The sequence below is a fragment of the Neovison vison genome, chromosome 7, assembly GCF_020171115.1.
Source record: "Neovison vison isolate M4711 chromosome 7, ASM_NN_V1, whole genome shotgun sequence".
NCBI classification, from domain to species: domain Eukaryota; kingdom Metazoa; phylum Chordata; class Mammalia; order Carnivora; family Mustelidae; genus Neogale; species Neogale vison.
Genome location: NC_058097.1, coordinates 11,845,196 through 11,869,717, shown reverse-complemented (window position 1 = coordinate 11,869,717; position 24,522 = coordinate 11,845,196). Strand labels below are relative to the sequence as shown.

Genomic DNA, 24,522 nt, shown 5'->3' with positions numbered 1-24,522 from the left:
AAACACAAGATCCTGCACCACGGGTGCCAGCAAATCTGCTCCCATTTACAAACACACGCACGTGTATATACACGTCAGCAATTTGCCTCAATCTTCCTTTTAGAACCATCCATACTTCTTTTCCGCCTGACAAGTGAGGGTTACATTCTCTTCTCTACATAGAACACAGAACTACCGGCCCCAGCTCATACTTATAAAAAGCCTTTTCCTTGTACCCCTTAAATGACCTCACCGAGGCTGCAAAGTAGTGTGCGAAGCTGTCATGAGGGTTCCACTGCACGGCTCCAATGTCCCATTTGCTCTGGCGAGAGATCTTTCGGTGACCTTCGAAAGGGGCATCTAGATTAACGATGTATAAGAATCGGCGGCTAGGAAAACAACATCAACATTATAACGAGAGAACAGCATTAGCATTAAGAAAGAAAAGCACATTTGGAATTACATATGGTTTGCAAACAGAGTTCAAAAATATCCCTGGATGTGTACGACCTTTACCTCGTCTGAAAGGCATATGAGGGACAAGAGGACGTCAAGGTGACTATTCGGTGAGTGGGAGCCACTTCCTGGGAGAGCCTGTCTCTAGACATGGCCTTCCCCACCCCAGATCTTTGGGAGTCTGACATCTGCCCACTGGATTCAGGTCCAAGCCTCTGTGGTCTTTCCTAATCATCCTGCTAGGATAGGTCCCCTGCTTCTGCACTATGCCCACCGAGCAGTTCGCATTGTGATGGTAGCATTCACCTGTGTAGGACAACTACTGATGGTAAGACTTCGGTCCTGAACTGAGTGAGTGGAGTAGCGACTGTGTCTCCCATCTCTGCAGGTCCCTCCTCACCAGGTACAGTGCTCTGCATTCAGTAAACAGGCGCTACACACATCACTCATCCCTCAGCCAACTACTCTGAAGAAAATCTCAAATTCCCTTGCAAGTCGGTAACCTGGTGAAAGCAACTAAATTAAGTCCACCGGGAAGGAAATAATAACCAATAAAGTTATAATGAAAATAACGTATTAAGCACTGATACCGTTCAAGGTGCCAATCAGTATAAAGGCTCTGAAAACAGAAGTGTCCTGTGCTCACCTAGCTTCCCTTTGCTTTAAGCAAAAAATCCTTGGTGTGTGAACGAATCAACATCTCGGCAGCCGTCAGCTGTCATTAGAGAACATTCTGAGCCTCTGCGAATCCCCAAGGAGAGGTGGGCCCAATGATGAAGAAAAAAAATTAATCGTCCCTGCTCCGAAGAGATAGGAAACCCGAGGTAAAATGGCATGTCAGACTCTAGCAGAAACACCCCACAACAGAGGGCTGGAAAGGAAGCAGGAAAACATGGGCAAGACACAAATTCACAGAACTTCCAGAACTTCTGGTGCAGAACAAAGATCTAGAATGTCTGAACCCCTCCGAAGGAATCACCTGATCCTGCAGCAGGGAGGCTGGCACTTTTGTATCAGTAACAACAACAGAGAAAGGCCGAGAGCTAACTGTGTGGGGCACATGTCAACAGGGCAGGTGGAAGGCATGACAGAGCCATGGCAGAGCCATGGCAGAGCCGCAGGACACAAGCACTTCAGCATAAACATGTCTGATTGAACACACGTCTGTATCTTCATTCCCCCGGAAGACCCACCAACTATGTAAGAGTGAAAACATAAAATACAGAAACCCACAAAGACAAAGACAGAGAGAAGAAGTGGAGAGCGCAAGGACAAATGGTAACTGATGGAGAGAAAGCAAACCGCAGAGGGGCCAGGAACGACAGGCAAGCTGATTCATGCTGCGGAGCCCAGGCTGGTCGGGGAGCTGGAAGCTTCAGCCTCCGGGCAAGGGGAACACAGAGGCCTGGAGAACCAAACACTGAACAGAAGAAACAGAGTTCGAAAGAGCACTAAGGAGAGCAGTTTATGCACACCCCAAGAGAGCCAGATGACCACCTCTCCTTCACCCGGCGGAACAGGGGGGATGTGCTTCGGAGAAACTACTTGAGGGGAGCCCTGGGCCTGGGACAACAGGCACAGGGGCCGGTGAGGATGAAGAGCTGTGCTCAAAACAGGGCATGAGGTAGAGTATGAGGCCCCCCGGCTTCTTCCCTCCTCAACACTCACAACACTGAGCTTTTGTCTTCAGATAACATGTGACAAGAGGATTCTTCTCAGGGGAAAATGACCAGCCCAAGAAAGAAACAAAAGCAAACAAGTTAACAACACAGAACCCAAAAGATAATGACATCTGGGCACCCTCCGAGAAAAGGGGGTCTGGTTCCCACCTGATCTCCCTCCAATGAACCCCACCGTCACACATGTAAACTGATCACTCTTTGACAGCAACAGAGAGCCCGTGAGTATCAGTCACCAGAGGAAACATGAAAGGCAGGCACCCACTCGGTCGAAAGAACTAGAAGGAAATAGCAAAGAGGAAAGAAGAAACCTAGAATGAACACCTTCAGAGAGGTAAAAGAAGACAAGGTAAAGAACAGAGAACAAGAGAGAGCTCCTGTAAATGAAAAGCATAACTGAAATAAAGAAATCTGATCGAAGAGTGGGAAGTTAAAGCTGAAGGAAATGCCCAGAATGCAAAACAAAATGGACCAAAAGAGAATTCACATAGGATATCCAACATAGACTAAGAACAACTCCAGAAAGAATGAGAGCAAGAAGTTGGGGGCGGGGGGTATGGAATTGAGACTCAGTGCAGGAAAACCTCTCTGGAAGACACAGACTTCCAGACTGAAAGGGCCTTCCAACACTGCTAAAAATTACTCTGGATCTCAATCTGACTAGGGATCACACAGGCGTATACACCTATAAATTTACTTGAGCTGTTCACTTAAATATATAAATATATATTTTTATATATTATGTATTATATATATATTATATATGTATATATTTTCAAGTTTATATATTATATATAAACTTTATATAATAAAGTTATTATTATATTATATATTGTATAAATTTTTCATATATTTATATGAATATAAATATTCATTTATATATTTTCAAGTTCAATGTAAGAATATGAAATGGTGAACCTTCAAGATCTTGTTGAAAAATAAGATGAATAGATTTGTATGTAAGAGCACACCAAAGCAGGAATGCCAGCCGGATCTCCAGTGACACGATCCCATCCCCTCCTACGATGCTACAAATGACAAGAGCCACATCAGTGAATGCAGAAAAATCTAACATTAGAGTCACAGTTATTCCTGAGCACCTCAGTATTTTATGGGTTGTTAATGTGGCTACATGATGCCAGGTATATGTTATGTTTCATCTGTTTAGATAAAACAAGGCAAGATGGAAAAAAAAGAGGGGCCCTCCAAGCGCCCCCCACCAAGGCAGTGGCGGTAACAATTTCACACACCTGGAGGTAAAAGTAACACTAGAGACGAAGATAGCATTTTAAAGCTTCCAAAGACAAAAAATAGGTCACTTACAAAGTCCAGAATCAGAATGGTATAGGACCTCTCAAAATTACTCTGAGAAAAGAACCCCAAATACCAATTCAACCCAAAAATTGTTATATAACTATACTGGAAGGAGGAGGAAGGTCCTGTAAGGGACTCACAGAGGAAAATAAAAGTGCTAACTCCTCACCTGTTTTTAGAAGTCAATTTGTTAGATCTTTGATGGATAAATCAAGATACCGAGTATAGGTATACCATTTGGAAAAATGGGAGGCAACCCTGAAGAAATAGCTAAAAGAGTCTCAATTAGTTGCTTCCAGTAAGTGGGATCAGGGGTAGGGAAAAGGTAGGATTCTGCTGTCTGACAATATAATCCTTGTAATGCTATACTGACTTTTTCAACTATATATATGTATTTCCTTGATTTTTAAAAAACAAGCTTAAAAACTGAGTAGTTAATGAATACTATATCCCCAAAACCTCTGACTTGTATGCTTAAAATGGGTAAACTGCATGGTCTGTGAATTGTATCTCAGTAAAGCTGTTTTTTCTTTTTTTTCTGAGTGAGAAGGCAGCAGTGAAGAGACATACCAATCGTTCCTTATCTATGCATCCAGTATGACATAAGAAAATGGTAATGGTAACTGTCCCTGGGGAAGGGGGCCAAAGGGAGGAGGAAATCTTACTTTTCAACCTACAGCCTTTTGAATTATTTAAATGTTTGCTACATTTTTTAAGGTAAGTTAAAATATTATTTCAAAATAAAACAGTGAAGTAAAAAATAATTCATTGGGTGCTTGGCTGGCCCAGTTGGTTGAGCAACTGCCTTTGGCTCAGGCCATGATCCTAGAGTCCCCAGATCAAGTCCTGCATCAGGCTCCCTGCTCAGCAGGGGGTCTGCTTCTCCCTCTGACCTTCCCCCTCTCCTGCTTGCTCTCTCTCATTCTCTCTCTCTCTCAAATAAATAAAATATTTTTTTTAAAAGAAAGAAAATAATTCATTAATTTTAAGTGGGTTCAGGGACACCTGACTGGCCCAGTCAGTAAAGCACGTGACTCTTCATCTCCGGGTTGTGAGTTCAAGCCCCACATAGGGTGTAGAGATTACTTAAAAATAAAATCTTAAAAAAAAAAATTTATAAATGGGTTCATAAACAACTAAGTTAATGAAAATACAGCAAACTTGGAGAGATAGTGATTATGAGAGGGGAGGTGAGATTCTGGCCATTAAGTGGGATCACTCTGGTGCTGTGATGGAGTGACTAGCAATGCTGGGGTAGTGCTTACTGGCCAAAATCTTACATATGCTGGGGCCAGAAGACACCACAGAAATTATGCTGATTTCTTCATAATGAAATCAAATTCCTTCACAGGAAAACTGAAGTCCAGGGAGGCCGACTGGATAAATGTCCCAGGCCTTGTCATTAATGGCAGTGCCAAACTAGGACCCAGATGCCCTCCATCCCGGTAACTACCTGTGAGACCACAACAGAGAGCATCCTTCTACAGAGTCCGAGCGATGAACAGAAAACTGTAATTCCAAGACCAAAGTCCCAGTCACTAAAATTTCAAAGGAATTTTATTGCTTACACGTTAGGGCAGAGACAAAAATCAACTGCTAACAATCCCTCTAAGTGCCCCCCAGGTCACTAGGAGAGAACTAAGCCCTGGGGCCACAATCCTTAAAGAGAAGGAGTATTTTCCGACTTCCCAGAAACCTCCTTCCTGATTTGCCATTTGTTCCCAGAAATCGCAGCAGAGGAACACTGCACGCTCACTTACCCGGAAAGCACGGCATGCTGTCCCAGACAGTCCACAGACATCGCCGTCGCCTGCGAGAGAGAACACACATTCAGTTCTGCCAGCAAAGCGAGCTCAGGAGAGGGAAGACACGCCGGTTGTCACCTCGGGCGGCGTCTTCTCTTCCTCTGGCCCGGGGGGGAAGTCCCCAGCGGGCAGGAAGGATTCATTGTTTGCAGTGGACGCTTTCACCCACTTCTAATCCTCATCCACATCTCATACTCACCTGCCACAAGAAGGTGATGCTATCTGTTCCCCAACACCAGGATTACCCACAAGCAAGCTGGCATATTCTAAATTGAGAAGACATCGTCCTAGGACCCTTAGAGGATCTAAGTACCTCAGAGCTAACAGAGCAACTAAGAGCCCCTCCCCTTCTGAGCAAAACCTAACCTGGGACATCACACATGCATACACACACACACACACACACACACACACCTCTCATCCCAGACCACACCACCCCCATCCCTTTCCCAAAGGGCATAGACTCCTCCTCCAAGCCAAATGGCAAGAAGTAATATTCAAACACCACCCATGCTGAATCCATGGCCACAGTCTTGTTATTGAGATGCTCAGCTCCCATTTAATCTGAGATTTCTAGCACATTCTAATGATTTCCATTTCCCAAGTATCCCAGTTCCTAGGGAGTACCATCTTTTCAGGATCCAATGTCCAATTCCCAAAAGACCAGAACGGGTCAAATGAATTTGCATTCAGGCTGAAGCATGAGGCTAACTCTAATCATGGGAATTATAGCCCTAAATTCTCTTAATTTGGACAAGTTCAAATCCTGCTACATCCTCAGGACATTACTGCACAATCTCATATATCCTCAAGAAGTATGTCACAGGTAATAACGGGGATGAGAAGCCAGAGCGCTCAGTGGAGGCTGAAAAGTCATTGTTATGCATTCTTCATCCAACCAGAGTTGTGAGCAGAGAAAAGCCCAGCTGGAAAGGCAGGCAGTGAAATGAGATGTGATTTCCACACTCTTCTGAACAATTCATAGACAAAGGTATGAAAGAAGGCAAGATGGTACCTCCAATCTTTCTAGAAGGTTTGTGGTAGGCAGAATCCAAAGATGGGGGCGCCTGGGTGGCTCAGTGGGTTAATAAGCCTCTGCTTTTGGCTCAGGTCAAGATCTCAGGGTCCTGGGATAGAGCCCGACATGGGGCTCTCTGCTCAGCAGGGAGCCTGCTTCTCCCTCTCTCTCTGCCTGCCTCTCTGTCTACTTGTGATCTCTCTGTCAAATAAATAAATAAAATCTTTAAAAGAAAAAGAAAAAGAATCCGAAAATGGCTCCAACATTCTGGGCCCTTGGTACATACCCACACTCTCCCCATTATTCAAACACTAATCTAAGGACTGCTGAGAAGGGATTTAGCAGACATGATTAAGTACCCAAATCGGCTGACCTTAAGATAAAGAGACCCGAAACAACCCAAATGGCTACCAGCAAAGGAATAGATAAGCGAAACGTGGTATACACATACAATGGCCCACATACCACGATAGGGATGCAACTTGAAAATATTACACTAAGTGAAACAAGCCAGGCACAAAAGAACAAATACTGCATGACTCTGCTTCCATGAGGTACCTAAGAGAGGTATATCCATTAAACCACAAAGCAGAATAGAGGTGGAGGGGGCAGGGAGTGGGGAATGGGGAGTTACTATTTAATGAATACCGTTTGTGTTTGAATTTTTTTAAGATGTTATTTAAATTTTTTTTTTAAAGATTTTATTTATTTATTTGACAGAGAGAAATCACAAGTAGATGGAAAGGCAGGCAGAGAGAGAGAGGGAAGCAGGCTCCCTGCTGAGCAGAGAGCCCGATGTGGGACTCGATCCCAGGACCCTGAGATCATGACCTGAGCCGAAGGCAGTGGCTTAACCCACTGAGCCACCCAGGCGCCCCTAAGATGTTATTTATTTGACAGAGAGAGAGCACAAGCAGGGGAGCGGCAGGGGGCAAGGGAGAGTTCGGAGAAGCAGGCTCCCTGTTTGAGCTGGACCCAGGGCTCAATCCCAGGACCGAGCCAAAAGCAGACGCTTAACCGAATGAGCCACCCAGGCACCCTCACAGTTTCTGTTGAGATGATGAGAAGTTCTAGAGGGTTGTGGGGAGACAGAGAAATCCCATCCCATCAGCCCTTTAAATCTAGGTCCAGAGGTTAGAGACAGAGGCAGTCAGAGATTCCAAAGGTGAGGCATTTAATGTGAGGAAGATGGTTGCCGGCTGTGAAAGAAGGGCTTTCAGCAAAGCCCTGAAAGTGGCCTCCAGAAGCTGACAGTGAACCCTATATAACCATCAGCAAGAAAACAGGGACCTCGGGACACCCGGGTGGCTCAGTCAGTTGGGTGTCTGACTCTTGATTTCCACTCGAGTCAAGATCTCACAGTCGTGCGATCCACGCTGAGTGTGCATCTGCCCTCCCTCCAGCCCCCTCGGTCCCGCTCTCGGGTGCTCTCTCTCCCTCCCTCTCTCTCTTTCTCTCAATTAAACAAATAACGTAAATCTTAAAAAGGGCACCTGGGCCCCACATTGGGCTCCCTGCTCGGCGTCTCCCTCTCCCTGCTTCTCCCTCTCCCTCTGCCTGCTTCTCCCCCTGCTGGCTCTCTTTCTCTGTTAGGTAAATTTTTAAAAATTTAGAAAGAAGAGAAAAAAAGAAAAGGGCTGGGGTGCTTGTCTGGCTCAGTGGAAAGAGCACGCAGCTCTTGATCTTGGGGTCATGAGTTCGAGCCCTGCGTTGAGTGTAGAGATTACTAAAAAATAAATAAATAAAATTTTTAAAATAATAAAATAAAAGACATCAAGCCTATTTTAAATAATGTTTTTTAAAAGGAGTGCCTGGCTCTGACTCGGCTGGTAGAGCATGTGACTCTTGATCTCAGGCGTCATGAGTTCGAGCCCCATGATGAGAGTACAGGTTAATTAAAAAAATGAAAGGAAGAAAGGAGGGGAGGGAGGGAAAGGAAGGAAAAAAGAGAAAGAAAACAGGGATGGACCTCAATCCTAAAACCCCCAGGAAGTGAATTCGGCCAAAAACCTGAAGGGGCCCGTTCGATTCTTCCTTAGGCAACAGAGGCTCCAGAGGACAGTCCAGCAACTGATACCTGGACTTCAGCTTGGGAGACTCAGAACAGAAAACAAGCAATGCCTGGACTTCTGACCTACAGAACTGGGATCTAAAAAATAGGTATTGTTTCAAGCCACTAAGTTTGTGGTGATAACAGAGAGTGGCCCGGTAGTAATAATAATAATCATCATGATGATAAAAGTTATGCCTTTGACTCAAACATTCCACCTCCAGAATCCACCCAAAACAGAAAAACTTCTATACACAGAGCTGCTTATTTCATGTTATCCACCAGTAAATGATGCATATTTTTATAACAACATTCTCAAAGTGTTTAAAAATGACACTGAAAAACACAGGCTCCAAAACTGCAAAGAGCAGCATCACTCACCGTATCACCTCATCAGAGGAAGCTATTTTTAAAAAGACTCAAAAGCACACCGAACTGATGTGTCCCTACTCCTACCCCAGAAAAAAGGGGCCAACATCATGTTCGTAGCACACTGAGGAACGTCAGGCCAGGCTGTCACAAAGAGAGAATGGAGAGGAAGAGAAGGGGACCTCATCAGAGTACAGCTGGCGCTTCAGGTTGGGGCGGGAATAGGAGTCCCCCTGGAGGCCTCCCCACCTCAGGGCTCCAGGCAGGGAGCAGCTGAGAGATGCTAAGTCTGGGAGTCAGGGAGTTAAGAATCCCGGGAACCACAAGATCCCACTGCAAGAGAGGGAGCGCAGCCCCAATGATGACTGACAGAGAGAGAGAGAGAGAGAGAGAGAGAGAGAGAGAACTTCCCAGCAGCCCGCAGGAAGGGGCTTGGGACAGATTACAGATAGCTTACAGGAGTGAAGGAAAGTGATATTTTATACTGTGCTATGAACTGAAATTTCAAGCAGCTACTTATGCCTAAAAAACCCTGAAGAAAGCCCATCAGAATGCTCAGATGGTAGTTACTCCTATAGGGTTTTTGTTTCATTCCTCCACATGAGCCTACGTTTTTGTATTACTTACAAATTCACATGATTTTATAATAAAAAATACTATTTTTCCAAGGCATCCCAAGCCTCTCCTGTTTCCATGCCTCTCATCCTGGCCTGGGACCTCCAGGCCTGCCCCCCCCACACCCCCACAGCCTACACCAACTCCCTCCCAACAGCGTACCTTCCCCTCTCCATTTTCCATTCCCGCCCACACTGAAATTTCTGAAAGCAGACTTCTGATTACATCAATCCACTGCTCTAAAACCTTGCAGGTTTTCCACTGAAGATAATCAAGTGGCAACTCCTCAGCCTTCAGATCCTTCCAAATAAGATGCTTACAGAACCTTCCAGTCTAACCTTCCCTCTTCTACCTGCCCAGGCCACACCCATTCGAAGCATTCACCTTTCTGGAAGGTCAGCAAAGTTCCCAGTTCTAAGATGCTTAAGCTCATCTTTCCACCTGGAAAGTCCTTGTCTCCTACTGTGCTGTGGAAATTCTGCTCATGTTTTAGGTCCTAAGACACACCTCCTCTAAGAAACTCACCCAGAGTCCACGACGGGGATTCTACCTTCTCGCAAAGCACCTCCTAACCCCGACACAGAAATGGCTGTCACCTGCTATGTGGTAGTTGTTACTGAACACATTTATCTTCTCCCACTAGCTGGGGATCCCCTACAGGGCAGGATCTACCTTACTTCTCCCAGAGCACCCAAAGAGGGGCTCTGTGAACATGTGCTCTTTGGAAAGCAGATCAGAAGCAGGTCAAAATCTGGATTCCTCCAGCCCATAATGAGCCAAGGAGGCGTTCCTTGACATCTCAAAGAATTTTTTTCAGTAGTTTCCCTTGATAATTTACCATGCATGAATTTATCTTAGTTCCTTTTCTTCTGTAATACCTTCTAGAATAATAAACTTCAGTAGCTCACTGCCTGCTGTGTGAAGCCTTCAACTAGAATAGAGAAACCCAAGGAACAAAATGTGTGCATCTTAGCCACGCTTTATAATGTAAAATTCCAATCATACCTTCTTTCAACCCTTGTTTTTAGATACTGAAAAGTCCTCTCCCGCCTGCAGGAAAATAGACTTACTGTTCAGAACTGTTTCCTGTCGAAAGCAGTATCTTTAAACCAAAGAGAATAAAGTTCTTCCTAGCCCTTGTTCCTCCAAATGCAGGATGGTGGCTTTGGTGACACACTTCAGGAGTCATACGACCTTTATGAAATAAGACTACCATAGCATTGACAGTGGTGCTTGATTCTTGCTGGCCTGGAAAATATGTAACTAATAGATGTGAAAAGGCAGGCTGACGGCAAATAAAAAGGTATCAACTCCGTGAGACTGTGTAAGCCTCCACACAAAAAAGGCAGTATCAGAACTAATGAGGGGCGCCTGGGTGGCTCAGTCGGTTAAGCCTTTGCCTTCGGCTCAGGTCATGATCCCAGGGTCCTGGGATCGAGCCCCACATCAGGCTCCCTGCTCAGCCTCTCTCTCTGACAAATAAATAAATAAAATCATAAATGAATCAATGAATAAAATTTTAAAAACAAATGATCACTCCCTCCTGAAAACCTATGACTACCATGACATGACTGACCTTCTTCTGAGCTCCCCCCTGACTCTGGATGTCCCCTTCTGGTCTGTTCCTCATCAATCCATTTCTCCCAATCTCTGCCTCGGTCAGACCTGTGTCAGTCCTCACTGGGTCAGACACCTGTGCAGCAAGATACCTGCCTTGCTCCTCCCCGCTCAGGGATTCTGCTGGATCCAGGGAGTGTCAAGGGGCTTACTCCGGCACCTCTTTTAGTGGTTCCCACACCCCACACAATGAAGGACAGCACTGTTAGCATGACAGTAAAGATCACTTAAGACCTCTCTTGGGCTCAGTTCTACAGCCCAGCTCACATCGCTCACCTTCCAACTCCATCCCAACACTCCGGCCATGATGAATTCTTTACTATGAATCCCCGCCAGCCCTCCAAACTCAAGCAAGCACCACCCTCCCCCTCACCTCTGGATCCCCACACCTGCTGCTTCCTGTGCCTGGATGACACTTTTTTCCCTTCTTCACCTGGCCAATCCCTTCTTGTCCTTCACAGTTCAGGGCATACTTGTCCCAGAAAGTTCTGACCCACCCCCTCCTGCACACACCCAGTGGCTCACCAGTGTTTCCCTCGTGCTTCCATAGTATGCCAGGGTTATCTGTACACAGTACTTGTGATATTTTATAATAACCCTCTACTTACTGATACATCCCCTCCATTTGACTGCAATTGCTTAAGGGTAAAAACTGACTCACTAGTACAATGCCTGGCACAGCCCATGGTATGTACTGCATAGATGTGAGCTACCATGGACAACAGGGGTCTTAAAAGTTTATGCGGCACCAAAACTTATACACAAACGCTCATGGCAGCATGGGTCCTAACAGCCAAGATACAGAAACCACCCAAGTGTCCAACGGTTGATGAATGGATAAACAAAATGTGACATAGCCCTACAATGAAATATTACTTGACCATAACAAAGATGAACCTTAAAAAGAACTAAGTGAGGGGTGCCTGGGTGGCTTAGTTGGTTGCGTGCCAGGCTCTTGGTTTTGGCTCAGGTCCTGATCTCAGGGTCATGAGACGGAGCCCGTCCTCGGGCTCCTCGCTCAGCGGGGAATCTGCTTGAGATTCTCTCTCCCTCTCCCTATGGCCCTCCCCCCACTCCCCGATGCACATGCTCTCTCCAAAAAAAAAAAAAAAAAAACACACAACAAAACACAAAAACTAAGCAAAACAAGTTAATCACAAAGACCACATACTATGTGATTCATTTTTTTTCTTTTTATTTTTAGTTGTATTTATATGAGAATATATATTTTCTACATTTATTTTTTTCCTCACCATAGCACATACCCTCCCCAATGCCCATCACACAGCTACCCCATCTCTCTCACCCCCCTACCCTCCAGCAACCCTCAGTTTGTTTCCTGATATTAAGAGTCTCTCACGGTTTGTCTCCCTCTCTGATTTCATCTTGTTTCATTTTTCCCTCCCTTCCCCGTGATCCTCTGTCTTCTTTCTCACATTCCTCATATCAGTGAGATCATATGATAATTGTCTTTCTCTGATTGCCTCACTTAGCTTAACATAATACCCTCTAGTTTCAGCCACGTTGTTGCATATGTGATTCCGTATCTATGAAACATCCATAAAGGCATATCTGTAGAGAAGACACCAGATCAGTGATTGCTTACGGCTGGGGGAGTTGGAGGACTGAGGGGTGATGGCTAAAGGGTACAAGGTTTCTTCTGGGGGTGAGGAAAATGTTCTACAAATGATGGTGGCACTGGTCTCAGTTGGTGAATATAATGAAACCCACTAAATCGTGTACACGTCAAGCAAGTGAATTATATGATGTGTCAATGATATTTCAATAAAACTACCACCGAAAAAGGCTTACACTGTAATAGTCTCAACTTTTAGATAACAACAGGGATGATACTTCACAATGGTCAGGAGACAATGAATTTGGAGATAGACTGCATTTCCAATCCATGTTGGATTTACAGTTAAATTTTGGTACAAACACAATGCTTCTCTCAGAAGGTTTATCTCTCTGGGAAGAATCTGTAATATATAACTTCATAAGACTACCTTTCTACCCTGATTCAACACAGAAGAAAGCCCCTGTACAGAGACCACTGCCATCTGCAGAACAAAATCTCGGTTTACTTGAAGGGACTAGGAAAGAAATCAACTCTTCCTCTCTCAACCTCAGCTGAATTAGAAAGAGCTGTTCAAAAATACAAAAACACTTTGCCCGTTCATCCTTCGAAATGATGCAGAGTGGAAACATCCAATCAACACAAGTCAGAGCTAGGTCAGGTCCCCGAAACTCAGTCTGTCACGTGCCCGAGTAACGACTGTAATGTACATACTCTTGGATTTCATAGAATAAAACCACAAACTAAAACCGGTGGACATAAAAAGGATCAGAACGTTTCAAATGACGAGATCCAGTCTCTAAATCAGAGACACTGCTGCTAGGGCTGCTTTTGAACCATCCTCATATAATACCTTCTAGAGGTTTCTATCTAAGTGTTCACACACTCAGCACAGTGGGTGTTTTCTGGAAAGTGTCACTCTTTATTTTTTTTTAAGATGTTATTTATTTATTTGACAGAGTGAGAGAGAGCACAAGCAGGAGGAGTGGCAGAGGGAGAGGGGGAAGCAGGGTCCTGCTGAGGACCTGGGATCATGGCCTGAGCTGAAGGCAGATGCTTAACTGACTGAGCCACCCAGGCACTTCCGGGAAGTCTCCCTCTTTAAAATGAGAACATCCTTGCGTTCTCACAAGCTGAATGGCTCACACTGGGTATGACTAGGAAAATCACCTCTCCTTCCTAAGTCCCCGGTTCCCCATCTATAAAATAAGAAAGTGGATGAGCTGTCTTCCAAAGGTTCCCTCAGCTCCATAAGGCTCTTTTGTCAGGCTATTTGTTGCATCCTTACCAAGTTTCCTGATATAACCATAATAATTAACATGTATCAGGTACTTAAAATAAGCTGGTCAAGTGCTAGGTGGGGACTATCTCATCTAATCCTCGCAGTCACTGTCACGTAGTGTTGCAGAAAAGAGCGTAGCAGGCACAAGACTGCTCACCTCAGAAAGGCCTGCCTGCAAGGCTGGTTCTTGGCTGGCGCCTGGGAACTTGGGATCTGGAATGTTCCCACCATTCCCCAACTGATAAGAGTGGCTCACTCTACCCACACCTCGAGTACAATGTGGTTTATGCTGAGCACCTGCTGCCCTTCTTAGGGTGTGGTTCACCTAGCTGGACGATGCTTCCGTGACCAGCCCCAAATAAAAACTCGGCCACTGAGACTCTGATGGGCTTCCGTGGTCACATTTCCTAGGTATCGCTAGAATTCGATGCTGGAGGAATTAAGCATGTTCTGAGTGACTCCACAGTGAAAGCTCCCTCGCACCTAGCTTCCTCCAGACTTCACACCATGTGCTTTCTTGCTCTGAATTTGCTTTGTGTCCTTTCCCTGCAATAAATCCTAACTGCAAATACGAAAGTGAATCCTCCTAGTGAAACTGGGCATGGTACGGGGACTCCTGGACACAGGCAGATACTATTATTCTTGTTTTATAGATAAAGGAACTGAGGCTAAAAAGGAACTAACTTGTTCAAGACCACATGACAGTGAGATGATAGAACCTGGGTCCTAACACCGGCACTCCCTGGCGGTACCCTACTCCTCCCCCATTCTTCACTGCATTTTGCTATCAAATTTTCTAGAAAACAAATAATTTGCAGCTTTTACAACCTAATAGTCACTTCCACCCAAAACAGCCCTCTGTGCCCTTCCATCCCCATAGTTTCCAAAATGAACTTGAAGAGAAACTAGAAAAGCAGGGACCAAAGCTGGATGGCCCCAGGAAACATCTGGACTATCAACTATTCACAACATTCCTCCTAGCTAAAAAATTTGCCAAGTTGTGTTTTGTTTTTTTATTTTATTTAGAGCAGAAAACAAAGCAAGGCCTCAATTTTTATCTGGAAAAGTAGCAGTAATGCTGAGACTAGTAAGTCACCCAATATTAGGGTACATAAGTAGGGTAGCTCTCTAAAATAAGTAAATATATCTTTAAAAAAAAAAGAAAGAAAGAAAAAGAAAAGAAAAGGTAATGCTTCATAAAGATTATACGACAGGGGCACCTGGCTGGCTCAGTCGGTGAAGCATGGGACGGCTGACCTTGGGATTGTGAGTTCAAGCTCCAAGTTTGGTGTAGAGACTTCTTGGAAATAAAATCTTAAGGGGCATCTGGGTGGCTCAGTCAGTTGAGCTTCCGACTCTTGGTTTCAGCTAGGTCATGATCTTGGGGTCATGCAATCAAAACCAGTGTCTGGCTCCGTGCTTAGTGCAGAGTCTGCTTAAGATTCTCTCTCTCTCTGCCTTCCCCTCGCCACCCTGCTTGAGCACACTCAAGTGTACTCTCTCTAAATAAATAAAATCTTTAAAAACTAAATAAAGTAAAATCTTAGGGAGGGGAAAAAAAAACAGGGAGTGCCTGGATGGCTCAGCTAGTTGAGCATCTGCCTTTGGCTGGGGTCACGATCCCAGGAGCCTCGACTCAAGCCCCAAGACAGGCTCCCAGTTCAGCAGGGAACCTGCTTCTCCCTCTCCCTCTGCCCCTTCACACTGTTTGTGCTCTCTATCTCAAAAAAATAAATTAAATTAAATTTAAGAAAGAAAAGACTGGACCACAGTGTGGAGAAGTGAAAAAGGCTGCTTAAAAATTATGAAAACCGGGCGCCTGGGTGGCTCAGTGGGTTAAGCCACTGCCTTCGGCTCAGGTCATGATCTCAGGGTCCTGGGATCAAGTCCCACATCGGGCTCTCTGCTCAGCAGAGGGCCTGCTTCCCTTCCTCTCTCTCTGCCTGCCTCTCTGCCTACTTGTGATCTCTCTCTGTCAAATAAATAAATAAAATCTTTAAAAAAAAAAAGATGAAAACCTTAGTGAAATCTGTAAGACTAACAGAGAAAAGAACTGTACATAAGCACTGTGCTCGAATATATAAAGTCCCTGCTATACAGGTGAACAATTCTGAAGCCACTGTACAAGGCTTTTGGAATGAACAAGTACGTAAACGCATGAAGGATGGCAGAGGAGGCCCTGCTTCTCACAGTAAGAGTGGGAGGTTACTAGTAGGCAAAGGGTGGCACAATGACACTTGTAATAATGGATTAGAGTAGAAGATGCTAAGTATGAACTCATATTTCAGCTTAAAATACAGATGATTACATACGGAGATATACACACACACACACACACACTCAAATTAGTATGCACATACATTTCCTGTTTTGTCAGATGAGAGTGCCTACAGGCAATAATACCCCAAGAGCAGTGAGCATATCTAGCACCAGATCTTGGTTTCTTTTTTTTTTTTTTTTTTTTTAAGATTTTATTAATTTATTTGACAGAGAGAGATTACAAGTAGGCAGAGAGGCAGGCAGAGAGAGAGAGGAGGAAGCAGGCTCCCTGCTGAGCAGAGAGCCCGATGTGGGACTCGATCCCAGGACCCTGAGATCATGACCTGAGCTGAAGGCAGCGGCTTAACCCACTGAGCCACCCAGGCGCCCCAGATCTTGGTTTCTGATGTCATTCTCCAATAAAAGAAACCAGGGATCCTTAGAGAAATGGCTAGTTTGGGGACTACGGCAGGAAATATACATGATAAGAGTTAAGCATCTTGAGGGCACCTGGGTGGCTCAGTTGGTTAAACAACTGTCTTCGGCTCAGGTCTTGATTCTGGAATCCCAGGATGGAGGCCCACATGGGGCTCCCTGCTCAGCGGGGAGTCTGCTTCTCCCTCTCACCCTCCCTCCCATGCTCTCTCTCTCTCATTCTCTCTCCCTCAAATAAATAAAATAAAATAAAAAAAGCTTAGCAACTTGCAGTGCCAAAAAATAAGAAAGTACTGTATATTTAAAAGACACACAGGGGCACCTGGGTGGCTCAGTGACTTAAGTGTCTGCCTTGGGCTCAGGTCATGATCCAAGGGTCCTGGGATCGAGCCCCACATGAGACTACCAGCTCAACAGGGAACCTGCTCCCCTCTCTCCTCCCTGCTTGTGCTCTCTCTCACTCTCACTCTCAAATAAATGTTTTTAAAAATAATAATAAATAATAAAAAAGTAAAAGACATATGAACAAATGAAAACAACGATGGGGGTATGTCACAAGAACACATGAACCACCTGAAGAGCTCCCAAAGGTGAAGGCTGGGACAATCTGAGAAACAAAGTAAAAATAATAAAAATAAAGTAGGACTGGATTATAATCCAAAGTATAGATAAGTATCTAAGAATTCACACTGATATAAGCAACTAATTGGAGAGAAAGAAAGATAGGAAGAAAGAAAGATAGGAAGGAAGGGGGGGTAAGGAAGGAAGAAAGAAAGGAAGGATGGGGAAAGAAGGAAGAAAGGAGTCCCCACTCTTTAATTTGGGCTGCATATACTAACTATTTTCCAAAGAGTACAGAACAGACAGAAAGCAAAAAGAGTCAAGTTTACAGTAGGGAAACCTGACAAGCATTACCTCAGCCAGGTCAACATCAACAGTGATCTGTCATGTTCACAGCAAGTAGCCTTGATATGACGGGATGAGAATGACAACTTATCTCTGAGGTCTTCCTCCCCAAAACCCATAATCCCAGGCTAATCACGAGAAAAACATCAGACAAATCCTAACCGAGGGACATTCTATAAAATACCTGACTGGTACTCCTCAAGGTTGTCAAAGTCATCAAAGACAGTCTGAGAAACTGTCATAGCCAAGGAGTCTGAAGAGACATGATGACCACACAGCATGTGGTATGTGGTAGTTTGAATGGAATCCCAGAACAGAACAAGAGCTTTAGGTAAAAACAAAGGAAATATGAGGAAAGTACGGATTTGCGTTAATAATATCAATACTGGGGCGCCTGGGTGGCTCAGTGGGTTAAGCTGCTGCCTTCGGCTCAGGTCATGATCTCAGGGTCCTGGGATCGAGTCCCGCATTGGGCTCTCTGCTCAGCAGGAAGCCTGCTTCCTCCTCTCTCTCTCTCTGCCTGCCTCTCTGCCTACTTGTGATCTCTGTCAAATAAATAAATAAAATCTTAAAAAAAAAAAAATAAAAAATAAAAAATAAATTAAAAAATAATAATAATAATAATATCAATACTGATTCGTTAATAGTGGAAAATGTACCATACTAGTGCAAGATGTTTTTAGTAGAGACAACCCGGTGCGGGGTATATGGGAACCCTCTGTACTATCTTCCTGTTGTTTCTGTATGTCTAAAATTATTCTAAAATTTATTTTCAAAAACCATGATAACCTAAACACTTTTTCCTAATTCGTGTTAATACTACTAATCAACATAATTGATTTTTTAAAATTTATTCATTCAACAAAGACTTGCTGGGTGCTACTGTGTACCAACACTATTCAAGGCACCAGGGAGACAGCAGGAGTCAACAAGACAAAATCTCTACGTTCAGGGAGCTCACACTGGAGCAGATGAAGAAAGACGAAAATAAACAGAGACAGAGGGGGAAAGTAGGTGTAAGATGTGATCCGAGAAGTAGGCTGAGACCAGCCCATGAAACAGTCCAAAATAAGGAATTTATATTCTACACTCAGTCCAACAGGAAGTCACTGAAGCATTTCCATTGAAGGAGGGATAAGTTAGGAGTTTTTTGTTGTTGTTGTTTGTTTGTTTTAAAGATTTTATTTATTTATTTGACAGAGAGAGATCACAAGGAGGCAGAGAGGCAGGAAAAGAGGGAGGGGGAGGCTCCCTGCTGAACAGAGAGCCTGATGCGGGACTGGATCCCACGATCCCAGGACCCTGAGACCACGACCTGAGCCAAAGGCAGAGGCTTAAGCCACTGAGCCACCCAGGCGTCCCAAGTTAAGGGTTTTTTTAAAAAGATATTTATTTATTTGAGAGAGAGAGGATAAGAGAGAGAGAGAGCACAAGTAGGGGGAGTGGCAAAGAGAGAAGGAGAAGTTTATTCCCCACTGAGCAGGAAGCCGGATGTGGGGCTTGATCCCAGAACTCTGGGATCATGACCTGAGCTGAAGTCAGATACATAACTGACTGAGCCACCCAGGTTCCCCTAAGGTTTTAAAGTTAGGTTTTAAAAAATCACCTTCATATTTTATCACAGCTTTATATTTTTTAAGATTTTATATTATTTATTTGTGAGAAAGAGCAAACTCCCCACGAAGCAGGGAGCCCCACATGGGACTTGATCCCGGGACCCCAGGATCATGACCTAAGCCAAAGGCAGCCGCTTAACTGACTGAGCCACCCAGGCACCCCTTATGACAGCTTTAATCATAATCGACAAAAAGTGGTAACAACCTGTATATCCACAAACAGGTGAACGGATACAGACTGTGGTCTCTCCATACACCGGAGTACTACCCGTGGGCAATAAAAAAGAACAGACTAGGGGCGCCTGGGTGGCTCAGTGGGTTAAGCCTCTGCCTTCGGCTCAGGTCACCGTCTCAGGGTCCTGGGATCAAGTCCGGCATCAGGCTCCTTGCTCAGCAGGGAGCCTGCTTCCCTCTCTCTCTCTCTGCCTGCCTCTCGGCCTACTTGTGATCTCTCTCTCTCTGTCAAATAAATAAAATCTTAAAAAAAAAAAAAAAAAGAACAGACTAACTGATGCTCAACAACATGGATCAATCTCAAAGGCACTGAGTTAAGGGTGAGAGGCCAAGTTCAGAGACTGCCACACTGTCCATTCCTTTTCTTACAGCAATCACCTCAGCAGCTGCCAGAGGGAGGCACTACAACTGGCTACACAGGGACACCAAGGAATTCTGGAGTGTTACTCTTGAGTGTAACGCTGGTTACAGGACTACGTACACGGGCAAAACTCAACAAACTGTCCACATAAAAAGGGGAATTTTACTGTACATTAATTATACTTCAATAAACCTGGTTGGTTTTTTTTTAAAGATTTTATTTACTTGGGGTGCCTGGATGGCTCAGTGGGTTAAAGCCTCTGCCTTCGGCTCAGGTCATGATCTCGGGATCCTGGGATCGAGCCCCGCATCGGGCTCTCTGCTCAGCAGGGAGCCTGCTTCCTCCTCTCTCTCTGCCTGCCTCTCTGCCTACTTGTGATCTCTGTCTGTCAAATAAATAAATAAATAAATAAAATCTTTAAAAAAAAAAAGACTTTATTTACTTGACAGGGAGACAGCGAGAGAGAATACAAGCAGGGGGAGTGGGAGAGGGAGAAGCAGGCTCCCTGCTGAGCAGGGAGCCCAATGTGGGGCTCGATCCCAGGATCCTGGGATCATGTGAGCTGAAGGCAGACGCCCAACGACTGAGCCACCAGGCGCCCCAGTAAACCTGGTTTTAAAGGAAAAACAAAACAAAAAACCCGCTCTGGCTCTGTGGAGGATGAACTGGAAAGCAGCGAAAAGCTAGGGTGCTGGGAGATGGTCCCCGAGTATGGCCGGCTACTTTGGAAAACTGAGTTTGAAACATCTCACGATGCCAAAGCAGAGACATTAAGCAAACTGTTGCTATGAGCCATGAGTTCAAATTCGTGTCTTCTTCCCATCATTTTCTGAACTGTTTCCGCTCTTTCTGTTGTTTTAGAGGCTTGTGAACTACGTGTTCTGCCATCCGACCTCTTTGCCAGGGGTAATGATCTCATCTCCCATGTACTTTGGAAAAGCACAGCCACTCGATACAAGTGGCTATTTACATGGCAATTAATTCAATTTTAATTAAATTAAAAATGCAATTTTTTGGTTGCAGTAGCCCCATTTCAACTGTTCAATGCCACATTTCCATCATTGCAGAAAATTCTACTGAATTTTCTAGAAAGTAACCTCTACGTTTTCTTAACACTCATCCATTCCAGGGATTACTTCAGAGTAGTTGTTAAGTACCACAATTTCTTCGCTGTTAATTGGGGATGGTAATATCTGAAGGCATGGTTTCATAAAGTGAATGGCACTTGTAGAAACTGAAGAAAAAGGGACACCTGGGTGGCTCAGTCGGTTAGGCCGCTGCCTTCGGCTCAGGTCATGATCCTGGGGTCCTGGAATCGAGTCCTGCATTGGGCTCCTTGCTCAGCAGGGAGCCTGCTTCTCTCTCTGTCTCTGCCTGCCACTCTGCCTGCTTGCCTGCTCGCGTCCTTGCTCTCTCTCTCTCCGACAAATAAATAAATAAACTCTTAAAAAAAAAAAAGAAAAGAAAGAAACTGAAGAAAAAGAATTTCACCTTTCAGGCTGGGCTTTTTCTCCGAAAAACCAAAATATTTTAATTAGAGGCAGGGGGTTTTGACAAGTTTATCGGTCTGTCCTCCCTTGTGAGGAAAACAGTATGAAGAGCTTTGATTTTTTTTCTTTCCACATGAATAAATAAAGTTAATAAAGTGGGTCTAGATCCCCTCCAGTTGCCACCAGAAACAACCACAAAACCATGCTAATTCAAACTAAGTCGTACCCTTCCAACTGAATAGAAAAATCAAAAAGAAAAATAGAAACCCCCGCAAGGCGGTGAAATTACCCAATTTACTTTGTTCTCTTACTATGACCACTGCTGTTCAGGTTTAATTACTTGATATTACTTCATACATCCTAATATATGTGTCCGCATCCTCTCTGCAGGTCTCTCCAATTATAGCTCTATACAGAAGGGATGAGACTACCTGAGCTTCCCTGAGAATTAAAGCATTTGCAGATTAGTAGCTTCCAAATTAATAGGCTCAGAGGTAACTATACATGACTGTTCCCAGTCTCCAGGGAAAGCAATTAACAAGAAGGGTAACAAGAATACAGTTCTTTTTCCCTAGGGGTCTGGCGCCTCCCATGGGACAGCAGGCCTCCCAGAGACACCGTGCTGACAGTGCAAAGTACCTTAGAATGCTTTAATCTGTATGTTGCTGCTCACATTCTCCATGGGGGCTATGTGTCAGAGGGAACCACAGAGCAAATCAGTGGGGGGGCTCCTCCACTTGTAAATCTTTTTTTTTTTTTTTAAAGATTTTATTTATTTATTTGACAGACAGAGATCACAAGTAGGCAGAGAGGCAGGCACAGAGAGGAGGAAGCAGGCTCCCTGCTGAGCAGAGAGTCCCATGTGGGGCTCCATCCCAGGACCCGGAGATCATGACCTGAGCTGAAGGCAGAGGCTTTAACCCACTGAGCCACCCAGGCGCCCCCCACTTGTAAATCTTTATGGCAAAAAAAGGGATGGAGTTTTAGAAAGAAGAAACCACATCACCCCTTATTGTAATCCAGATTTGCCTTCAGTATAAATCATCTGAGTCCTGATACACGGTGCAGTGTTCACCTAGCAAGGGCTCAGTAAATTCTTGTTGAATGAATCTGTGGATGAAAGCCTGGCACACAGAAGGTAGTCAATAAATATTTCTTGAGGGACGCCTGGGTGGCTCAGTTGGTTGGACGACTGCCTTCGGCTCAGGGCGTGATCCTGGAGTCCCGGGATCGAGTCCCACATCGGGCTCCCAGCTCCATGGGGAGTCTGCTTCGCTCTCTGACCTTCTCCTCGCTCATGCTCTCTCTCACTGTCTCTCTCTCTCTCAAATAAATAAATAAAATCTTTAAAAAAAATAAAAACAAATATTTCTTGAGTAAATGGAGAGAATCACCAAGACACTGTCCTAGGTGATGGGGAGAGGAAATGGGTTAGCTGTTGTGAAAGGACTGGACACAGATTGCTAAAACATGAAGCAAAGTACCAAGAGCCCTGAGGTCAGATACCTGCCTTCAAAGCCCAAATGCGCCACATAATGGGAGACCTTGGCCAAGTCACCTGAGATCAGCTGTACACTGAACAATCCCACCCCCAATTTGGATAAAAAGGCTAATAACTATTTATCTTGGTTCTCTCATGAATTAGAGAAAGTAAATGCAGATAAATCACTTAGCACAAGGGCTAGCATTAGGAAGGCACGAAATTAAAAAATGGTTAAAAAAAAAAAAAAAAACCTAGTAAATGCTAAAGTTCCTTGAGGCTAACACGTGCCCGTCACTGTACCACATATCCTAAATATAATAATACATCATACAATTCTCACGCCAGCCCTGTGAGGCAGGCACGACTCTCACCTTCACACAGGTGAGAAAGGTGACGAGCTGAGAAGGGATGACAGGCTAGGGCTCAGCTGGGATTTCCAACCAGGTATTTGAACCTGGGCTATACGTACATCGCACACTCCTATTCCCTATAAGGTATTTTCCACTATTCTAGCATCAGCAGCCACTTCAAAGCTTAGCTGCCGAAACAGGCACTTTATAGTTTTGTGTTTCTTTTAATCGAATCCATTCCAAAGTCCTGTGAGCCAAGGATACCTCCACGCAGCTGAAGCTCAGAGAAGTTCTGCGACTTATCCAAAGTCACTAAGCCTCGAGTCCCCCAGCCTTGCAGAGCAGACCCACTCGCTCACCACCCCGGTGTTGGGAAGCCTCCCCTCAACACTCACTCTCGCGCAGTCTCTGCGCTTCGGTGTCCCAAGGCAGACCCTATTCCCCGGACCCCCGCGGGGAACCCATACCCCGTCCGCGCCCGCCCCAACCGCCCCCAACGGTCATCAAGGCTCCCCTCGCTCGCTCGGGTCTGACAGCTCCGGGTCACCCCCTTACCCATCTCCCCAGCCCAGGATGGAGGGTCGCTCCGCCACCCGGGAGACAGACCCGGCAGCGTGGGGGAGGGGAACCAGAGAGGGCGCATGCCCAGAAGGCTCCATTTGGCCCCCGACTCACCTGGGAGTCACGGAACTCCACCACCACGTTCTCGCTGCTCCATCGCGCCGCCATCTCCTGCACCCGACCGCCCCCACCCCAGGATTTCGCGTTCCACACCCCGCAAACTCGCGTTCCTGGGCTCGGTGAGCCCCAGGCAGCCCGCGAGTAAGCCCTGCCACGCCCCGTCCCCCTCTTCCTCCAGACCTCAAACCATTGGCTGACCCAAATACAGGCTCCGCCCCTCCTCCCGGCTCCTCCAATTGCGACACCGCGCCGACCCAAAACAGGCACGCCCCCTCCACTCCGTCACTCGGCCTGAGTGACCCACGCTCCCTGCCGCTATGGTACACGCCCCCTTGCCGCAAGCTGTACCGGGAGTCGTAGTCCAAGGGTGAGCAGCGCGTGGGTAACTCGCCGAGAGCTCGCGAGTGCGGGTTTGGCTAGGGGAGGCGCATGCTGTCCTCCCTATCTCGTCGCTCGTGTCCCCCGCGAGGCCCAGATGGCCTACAAACCAAAGCCCAGCATTCGCGCAAACCAAAGGTTTACTCCATCCCCGGAGGCCTGCCGTAAAGGCATTGGTAAGTCTTAAGGCACGATTTATTCTTACAGTACAGCAGTGCCTACCAAAGTGACCAGGGACCCCAGAGGGTCTCCAAAGGCGAAACTTCCCATAATTCTACTAAGGCCATTATTTACCTTCTACAGTTTCTTTTTTTCACCAGTGTAAAATACAGTGGTTTTCCAGAGGCTATGTAGTATATAGTGACAAGCTGAACGTCAGAAGCAGATAGGAGAATCCAGCGGTTTTCTATTAAGCCAGACATTGAAAAGATTTGCCACTCTTCCCACTAAATTTTTTTCATTTTTTTTAAAAGATTTTATTTATTTATTTGACAGAGAGAAATCACAAGTAGGCAGAGAGGCAGGCAGAGAGAGAGAGAGGGAAGCAGGCTCCCTGCTGAGCAGAGAGC

General features: G+C 45.4%; 1 protein-coding gene across 2 annotated transcripts in view; it reads right to left on the bottom strand.

The window, feature by feature from the left end:
• Window positions 1–23,738, bottom strand: part of WDR59 (WD repeat domain 59) — a 93,761-nt gene extending 70,023 nt beyond the window's left edge. For both annotated transcript variants that reach the window (XM_044255729.1, XM_044255730.1), the window contains exons 1-3: window positions 23,570–23,738; window positions 5,189–5,238; window positions 233–368 (exon numbers count right to left, since the gene is read on the bottom strand). In XM_044255729.1, coding sequence (XP_044111664.1) covers window positions 233–368; window positions 5,189–5,238; window positions 23,570–23,623 — 240 coding nt within the window. In that variant the 5' untranslated portion in view covers window positions 23,624–23,738. The remainder of the gene's footprint in view (window positions 1–232; window positions 369–5,188; window positions 5,239–23,569) is intronic.
• Window positions 23,739–24,522: the final 784 nt, after the last annotated feature.